This window comes from Belonocnema kinseyi, chromosome 7 (assembly GCF_010883055.1).
Source record: "Belonocnema kinseyi isolate 2016_QV_RU_SX_M_011 chromosome 7, B_treatae_v1, whole genome shotgun sequence".
NCBI lineage: Eukaryota > Metazoa > Arthropoda > Insecta > Hymenoptera > Cynipidae > Belonocnema > Belonocnema kinseyi.
In genome coordinates, this window is record NC_046663.1 from 27,028,598 (window position 1) to 27,038,161 (window position 9,564).

General features: G+C 30.6%; 1 protein-coding gene across 1 annotated transcript in view; it reads right to left on the reverse strand.

Moving 5' to 3' along the window:
* The window catches only part of LOC117176386 (putative sugar lactone lactonase YvrE), a 10,011-nt gene extending 1,164 nt beyond the window's left edge, over positions 1-8,847 (reverse strand). The window contains exons 1-3 of the mRNA XM_033366625.1: positions 8,684-8,847; positions 7,249-7,473; positions 2,878-3,123 (exon numbers count right to left, since the gene is read on the reverse strand). Coding sequence (XP_033222516.1) covers positions 2,878-3,123; positions 7,249-7,339 — 337 coding nt within the window. The 5' untranslated portion in view covers positions 7,340-7,473; positions 8,684-8,847. The remainder of the gene's footprint in view (positions 1-2,877; positions 3,124-7,248; positions 7,474-8,683) is intronic.
* Between the last annotated feature and the right edge of the window lie 717 nt (positions 8,848-9,564).

Consider the following 9,564-nt stretch of genomic DNA (forward strand, 5'->3'; position numbering starts at 1 on the left):
ACAAGCTATCTAAGGATGGTACTATAGAACGCCACCTCAAGGTAGGCCTAGTGGCGCCATCTCTTGGTCAGGCCGGAAACTTATCAATCCACCCTCGTAAGCCTACAGCATTAGCTACCTCTCTTAATTTCACTTTGGGATCATTCAACATCATATCATGGATTTTTTCGACATTTTCTGGTGTAGTGACCTCTTTTGGGCGACAAGATCGTTCAGCTTCAACTGTGCTCGAACGCCCACAACGAAACTCGGTAAACCACTTATGAATCGTTCCAATCGACGGTGCAGAGTCCGAGTAATACTTATCCAGCTTGGCCTTGGTCTCGGATATCGTTTTCTTGCGAAGATAGTAGTGTTTGATCAAAACTCGAAACTCAGATTTTTCCATATAAAAAAAAAACTCGGAGGTTAGTCGCTTCTCAGTGCTGTAACTTGTAAATGGGTAAACATAAATAGCTGAAGTTTTGACAGGCGTCATTTGAAGGATCAAGCTCGACGAAAATGGTTCACATTAGTGAATACTAATGCCATCTCTTAGAATTTTCAGGTACTTATCAGACTGCCTAGTAAAATATAGCTTCGTATTCACGTAGATGCAATACTCCAATTTTTCTTATCAAACCTTTTTATTTGATAATTATTACCTAAGAAAAACAACACAAACTTTGAAACTATTGCTTTTCAATAACAAATTAATTCCAAGTGTAAACCAGATTTCGCCAACTTCGACCAGTGGGACGGACATCGGAAAAATAATAGTGGAAATAATTGATCACAAGAGAATTGTTCACTAAACTGTGAAACACTTTTTTTGAAAATTTAAAGAAAATTGATCTAAAATTGTGGAAATGGCCGCGAGTTAAAGTCATCACACGCTGCAACTGCAGTGTTCCGATTATCGGACTTTATTGCTACGCCACACAGCAGCAGCGGTAAACAGAAACAAAACGCAACTGTTTTCTAGGTTGGCGACAAAGGTCGATAACCGGAACAGTGCTCGGAATTTTGGGAACTTTTCGAACTACGCTTGCGTGGCTCCAGCAACCCGATTAGTTACTGTTAGCCCGCGCATTTTAAATTATATAAATATTCAAATTTGATATTTATGATAAATAATAATTAGAAAATGTATGAAAAGTAGTTTATTAGTCCTAAAATATAATTTTGAAGCGACAGATGGAAAAAAATGTGATTTTCTTCCAAAAATTCATTTATTTTCACTTCAAACTTTCTGAATGTTTAACAAGTTCTTCCATCCGTCACCTCAATTATAATATGAGATTTACCCTTCTGGTCAAAGAATCATTTTTTGGATTGAAAATTTCAGTATTTTTTGAAAAATTCGTTTTTAAGTATAAATTCATTTTTTTAACTTAAAATAAACCCATTATATTTAACGTTGCAAATCCATTCGTTCTGTTAAACATTCGACTATTCTTTTCTGAAGACTGGGTGTGTTGCGAAAATCTTTAAGGTTTTGTTATCACTTTTCCGCAATGTCGGTTAAGTAATTTGAAAAAACTTCAAATATCAACTACTTCATGGTTTTAATTCAAAACCTTTTTTTTGTTTTTTTTTTATGAATTTTACTATTTGGCAGATAATTATTATTTGTAGTAGATTATTAATCGTCTTCTAAAAAAATGATCTCTTTGGCTGAAATTTATTTCATTGGTTTGAAAATTCGAATTTTAAATACAAAAATTCATTCCTACACATTAAAATATAATTATTTCATTTTTCGTTAAATATTCAAATATTTTGTTGAAATTTTTTTTTGGTATAAAAAGTTAAGTTTTGGGTAGAAACCTAATTTTGTTGCTTAAAATTTAGCTTTTTCTTGAAAAACTCATTCCTCTGCTTTAAAATTCAACATGTATCAATTTTTTATCTCCATAGACTGAATAATTTGTCTTCGTTGAAATTTTTTTTTTTGAAAAATTTCTTTCATCTAGTCTTTTTTGGTAAAAAAATTATTCTTTCAAATTAGAAATTTATCTTTCTGGTTGAAAAATAATAATTCAACATAGTGTTCGAAAATTCATTCTCTTCTGGTTGAAAGTTTATTTGCTTCATTACAAATTTAAAAGGTTTGGGGAAAATATTTTTGTGCTTTTAATCCATCGTTTTTTTTTGTCAAAGATTCAACTTTTGAATCAGTTATAAATCCTTAACTGCATTATTTCTGTATAAAAGTTACAAAATATTAATTTAAAAACGAAATTTGTAAACATTTTTTTTTTTAATTTCAGAAATTATTTTTTTTCACAAATACTTATTCTAAATTCAAAACTAAAACATTTTTTCTTTCTAGTTTTTTCTATAATGCATAGATTTCGGGTATTCAGCATTGAGGAATGGTCTTTTTAAAAAGAAAATGTCATAACTTTAAAACGGCTCTACAGACTAATGTCATTTGGGATCAGTTTAAGGAAAATACAATAACGCACCCATTTTATTTTGATTTCTTAAATCTGCAGGTTCCTTAAAAGATTGGGGAGGTCTTTTTGGGAGCAAAGAAACATAAAAACCACGTTCAGTTTTTTTAAATGTATGCCTTTTTGACAGAGATATAATACTTTTTATTTTGACCAATTTCGCTTAGGGTGGGCAATACTTGTTGACCGGGAGTGCAATTCGTTTTTTTGGTTTTAAAATTCAATTTTTATGTTGGAAGATAAACGGCGAATATGATATTTCGCAAAGAATTTTAATTTTTCTGGGAACCGTTAGTTTTTAGCATGAACCGAGAAGATGGAATTTCCGTAAAAAGTTATAATTTAGAGTTTAGCATAGGACATTTTTATAAAGAATTATTCTTTGACTTGGAATAGAGGATTTTTCATCTGAAATGAAAATTCTGTATCAAGAACATACCTTCAACATCTTGGTGTATTATATCACAAAAATACATTTCAATCCTAAGTTTTCGGGCATCGTTGAAATATAATCTGTTATAGTCTAGGTTATGAGGGAACCAGACGACTCCATTGCCAAGGTTATTTCCATTTTGCACATGCGGTCTAACTCCCTGCTGATGCAAATGTGTTTTGAGATATGGCCAATAAAACGGACTGAAAGAAAAAAGTCGTCCATAAGCTGGCTTACCCTGTTTCATCGAACCTGGAATATAATATAAAGTTTTAAATATAATGATTAACAACTCTAATAACACTGTGGCACAAAATGGTTTTGGGAGTCTACTGGAATTCTAATAGGTATACTTGATGTTTTTAGGGTCGCTAAACACGAATCTATTCGCAGAATTGAGCCAGAATGTCAGGATTTGCAGCAAAATTCAATAAATGGTTAAAAACCTGGAATGTATACATAAATTTCGTATTCGAACCTCTAAACCCTAAATTAAAATGCCCTAAACCCACAAATCCCAAACCCCAGACTAACAAGCCCCAAACCCACAAGCTCCATATTAACAAACCCACAAACCCTAAAAAACAAGCTCCAAACCCACAAACTCCAAATACACAAGCTCCATATCCACAAACCTACAAACTCCAAACCCATAAACCCCAAACCCACAAAATCCATATCCACAAACGTACAAAACCTTAACTCAATAATCCCAAACCGAAAAAATAAAATTGCCAACAAACGTAAAAACCCCAAACTCCAGAAATAAAATCCATGAATGTCAAATCCACTAACTTCAATTCCACAAACCCAAATGCCTCAAATTAATAATACCAATTGAGAAATGGGTATAATTCGGGGTTGGTGGGTTTAAGGTTTGTTATTATGGGGTTTGTGGATATGGGATTGTTGGTGTGGGGTTTTCACGTTTGTATATATGGAGGTTGTCTATATGGAGCTTGTGGGTTTGGGGTTCGTGAGATTGGGATTCTTGGTTTGGGGTTTGTACGTTTGTGGATATGGAGCTTGTGGATTTAGGATTCGTGGGCTGAGGGTTCGTGGGTTTAGGGTTTGTGAGTTTGAGGTTTGTGCGTTTGGTGTTTGTGGATTTGGGGCTTGTTAATTTGGGGTTGGTAGGTTTGGAGACGAAATTTATGCAGAAATTCCAGGTTTTTATACATTTTTTAAATTTTACTGCAAATCCTGACGTGCCTGCTCAATTCTGCGAATGGATTCGTGCTTATCGACTCCAAAAACATGAAATAAGATTATTAGAATCCCAACAGACTCCCAAAATTATTTTGTGGTCCTGTGTTATCCGCTAGACCGATCGGTTATCCGAACTATTAATCCGCTTTTTAATTTTTATTTATTGATTTATTAATTCATTAATTAAGTAATTTAATAATTTATTAATTTATGCATTTATTAATGTGCTAATTTATGAATTTATAAATTTATTATTTTATCAAATCGTTAATTCCTTAATTTAAAAAAAAAATTAATTTAATACTAACTTTTCCTAAAAAGATAATTTCCCAACAAGAAATTATCATAATTTATATTAAAAAAAAAAACAGAATTTGAAAACCAAAAAGACGTAACGGATGGCTTTTTTACACAGTTGTTTAATTCTCTACCAAGAAGTTACCATTTTATAAAAACAAATGAATTTCTCTTGAAACAGATAAATTTTTATTGGAAAAAAAACTAATTTTTAAATCAAATAGTTGAATTTTCTTTCGAAACTTTCCAGTTAACTTTTCAAGATCAAAATATTAATTTTCAAATAAAAATGTTTAAAAATTATTATTTATATTTTTTTCTACCCAAAATAAATCTCTAAGAAAGAATTAAATTTCCATTCCAAAAAGGTGCATTTTTTCAATCAAAAGGGATGAAATTCCTACGAAATAGTGAAATTCCCAACCAAACCGAATTTTCAAAAAAAAGTTTGACGTTTCAACAAAATTTTTTTAATTTTCAACCAAACACTTAAATTTTTACCCAATAAATATGAAATTGCCGAATAGTTGTATTTTTATCCATAAGAGATGTAATTTTTGCTAAACAGTTGAATTTTAAAACCAAAAAGACAATCTTCGAAAAAAGAGTTGAATTTTCAAACGAGCAGTTGCATTTTTATTTAAGAAAGATAAAATTTCTTCTTCAATTTCACATCAAAAATACAAATTAAAAAAACAAATATACTTCAATTTTCATGCAAACAGATTTGAACTGACTTTTCAAAAACAAAAATCCGAATTTTAAATAAATTGTAAATTATTTAGGAAACAGTTAAATTTTTAATAAATCAGTTACGAATTTTTTATGTAATTTTATTGTAATTTGATAATACAAGTAAAAAAGGTGATAGGAAGAAAAAAACAAGGAAGGGGATGTCGTTGATTGCCTTCTTATTTTCCTTTCCTCTTTTTATTTTTGTCAACAAAATTTTATTTTTTCTATTTTCTTAGATTACACTAGAAGATCTTTTTCTCTTTTCTTCGTTGTGGTCCAAATTTGGTATTTGGATTCTTGTTTTCTTTTTATTAACAGTAGTTTGCATCAACTTGATTATTGGCAGTTAAATATGATTTTTAATTTGGATTTTAATATAATTTAAATTTCTTAAATATTAATACAAATAGTTGTATTTTTATCCAAGATACCCACTAACGAACTTTCCATTTTCGCTGACCATATTAATATTTAGGGAGAAAATTCTTAAACTTGTAACATATTTAACCTAGAATCTTTTATAAGTAAAATAAAATGATTTCAAATTAAAATTCAAAAAGTTTCAAATTTATTATATGAAACAGTTTAAGAATATATAAATGGATATTGAAACTTATTATTTTAATTGTCTGTTTTTTGTCATTAAAAAAGTTACGCATTCTATCAAAACATAAATAATTTGTTATGAAACATTCTATTGCATATTGTGTCGTTTTTCGATAATTTTTTAAAATTTATTTTTCTTCTTATCCTGTGTACATTTTTCACAAACTTCATTATTTTTATTTTTTATGTTATTTGTAACGAATAAAACAAAAACAGGTATGCCATCTTTCATCGCACTTAAAAATGCACAGTCATTTTCTGGGTTTTCCCCGGTTCGCAAACATTTTGCCGGTCAAAAAAATTTTTAAATTTGGACTCTCAAGCTAAAAAATTTGTCATTTTAAGTGATCAACCCTGAGCTGCAAATCATTTTAAGCTGTTTTGAGCTAGAAATAGTGCTAATTATACGACTGCATTTTTTTCATGAGCTGAACATTTCTTAAATTAAAAGTTGAATTATTTTTAATCCATAAAAAGCTTTAAAATTGTATTACAAAATATTAAAATATCTACCTACTGTATTTAATTTGATTAAATTTTCAATTATTAAAAAAAATCTACAGAACTTCTGAACATTTTATAAAATTATCTTAATTCTTCCTAATTTTTTTTTTAATCCTGAAAATTTGAAAATACTTCCTTCAAATCTTTCACACTCATTTTGAACAAATCTCGAAATCTTTCTAAAGATTCTCTTAAAATAAATTTTTTTCAAATAAAAAGTAATTTTCCATTTTCTTAAGGATCTTAACAATTTCGATTTTTCTTAATTAGTCTGTGGGCTATTGGAACCGAAATTTTGTCACAAATGTCCGAATTTTTTCGACATACGTAGACCCTTCGTTTAAATGATTTATTTGATTATTTGCTTCAAAATAGAAAAAAATGAAAAAGACATTTTTCCAATTGTTCATTCGTATATAAAATTTAAAAACACAAGTCAAAGGACGAGAAGTATATAGGCAATTTCTGTGAAAAGGGACAGACCCCAAATTTATTTGTTAAAAAAATCTGTTTTTTACCAATTTTGTAGATATAAAAAATATTCTAGAAGTCTTATGCGTTCCAAACCATTCTTTTTATCAAAACAATTATTTTACAAATATTGAATTTTTTCATTTGATGAAATAACAAATTTCTGGTCACAAAAGTCATTATCAAACATTAAAAAAATTTACAGAAAATGAAAGTTTGGTTTTTTTAAAAGAAAATCTAGTTTCATTATTTTTGGAAAGACTGCTGTCATTATGTTAATTTTCAAAATTTCCTGTACATCTTCGTAAAAAATTTATTTTCACAAATCTCAAAAATACGCATCACCTAATTTTTTCTAAAAATCGACATATTTTGTCTCCGAGGGAATCCACGATTTTTAGTGTAGAGCCTGCCTGATTTGAAAGAGATTCAGTCAGGTCGAAAATTCCGCTTTTTTCGGTAGTAAATTTCTCTTCGCTGGCTGTATTTTGCGGAGTTTTTTCTCCAAATTATTTTACCTAAAGTCTAATAACAAATTCAGTCAAGCGCTCTTACCAAACCATAGTTTTCCGTGCGGGTCGACAGTTCCAAATTTAAGCCTTTCTTCATAAATACTAGGCCCGGGGACTGGATGCCCCTGGTGCATCAGTTTTTGGGTGTGAGGATGTATATCATGCGCGTTACTATCCCACGTGACTTCTAAAAGTTCCTTATCATGTGCCACCACAAATTTATTGGGAAAGCCGTGAACAGGAACAGCAAAAGATACGAAACCGCTGCCTATGGAACAAATTATAATTAAAAATTACAATAGAACCTCGCTTATCCGAGTTATTGTGGACCGTTTCCAACTTGGACAATCAAGAAACTCAGATGGTTTATTTTTATTTAAGAGCGATCCACACAGTTCTTAAAGTAAAGATTATTTAGATTATTAACCTATCATAGCAGATGTTTAGGAAGATTTGCTCTTGTTGGTAACGAAAAGTTAATATGTGCGAATAATACATAAGACTGGGATAATACAGAATAATCTTGCGCTACAGCTCGGATAAGATGGGTCAAATATTTTTGTTTCCACCTCGGATAATCGCGAACTCGGATAAAGCGGGCTCGTATAAGCGAGGTTCCACTGTATTGAAATAGATGACTTCAGATCTAAAAAATGGATTCGTAGCCTATTGACTATTCTACTAAACTTAATTAATTTAGGCGAAAGTAAGTTAAAAATCGTTATCTATATTTTCTTTTAAGATAGAAAATCCATCTCTTCCATTATCGTTGGCAATACGGAAAGTGTGCGATTGGACATTCTATCCAGAAAAAATATAAAGTGTCGGATTCAGGTTAGATTGTATTTTTTTTAACGTTTCTGGTGAAAATTTGGGAATTTTGGCAGTCCGTTCAAGTGCGTTTTTCAAAGACAATTAAGAAATTGTGCGATTAGGCAATCCACGAAGAAACGTTCTGATGTGTCGTGATTGAGGTTAGAATCTCAATGGCCGGTAACTTATATATGATAATACTTTTCGATAATAATTGATTTAGAATAGTATAATACTGAAGGGAGATAAGGAAATGGACTGCAAATTATTTTAAAATGCCCGAAGTGATTCTAGGAAATCTCAAGATATCTTTAATGGTTCGAAAGAATATAAGCCGATCTTATTCAAAAAGATTTTAATAAAATTGAAAAGTTTTCAAGGGATGTAAAAAATTGAAATATTCGAAGGAATTTTAAAAAATTTAAATGATTTCAATTATTCTTAGTTAATTTGGAAATATATAAATGATTTGATATAAGATAAGGGATATCAAAAAATATAGTAGCAGTTTAGGTTTTTTCAAGAAGACTTACAGGATTTCTAAGAATTAAGTGATTTCGAAAGTGTGAGTTTTGAACAATTGACTAACATTAATTTAAATCTCTTAAGGCTACTGGAATGGGACGCACAAAAATCGTGAAATCTATTGGACACACAAAACTTACCAGAGGTCTATGATAATTCAGTTTTCAGGTCTTAAAAATGCACTCTGAACATGTTGTCGTCACCGAAAGGGGTTTCAAGGTTGTAGGATATGAGCTAGCTATCTGCTTTTTCGAAAGGAGTCGAGTAAAAGCTAAAAAATGAGAGTCAATTCGTTAACCAAACTACAAGATTGGAGACCAAAGCGACTGACATCTGTTTGGCGCTTATCGCTGAGCGTTACTTGATCGTACTAACAAGCATATGTACTGTCGGTAAAATTGCAGTTGTCTTGGCGGGAATTTTAAATAAAAATAAAAATGAAATTTGTGTTCATTATTTCTGTAATTATTTATCGACATGTCTTTCTTGGTTTTGGAATAGAAAAACTGTGGAAAGTGATAAAACGATGGTACCGTGAAGTCGCTGATCATGATTGATAATAATTTTTCAATTGAAAAAATATATATTAAGTTGTACAATACTTACCTTATTTATACGATTCTACATAATGCACCATTTCCATATGAGGTTTGCACGTAACAGCAAAACAATATATGTAAATAAATCAATAAATAATATATTTTTTGAATTAAAAAGTTATTATTAATTATGATCAGCACGTTCACGGCGGTATCCTTTTATCACTTTCCACAGTTTTTCTATTCCGAAGCCACGTTAGACATTTCAAGAAACAATTACAAAATTACGAACATAAATCGGAATTTTATCCTTATTTAAAATTCCCGCTGAAAGGAGTGCAAGTTTACCGACAGTACACATGCTTAGGTGCGTTCAAAGGGACGAACCGGGTGCACTCCGGTTAACTCGGAGCCGTTCCACGACGCTAGGTGAGTGTTTAGAGTACACTCGAGTGAAACATTCAGTGATCACTCCGGTGAAG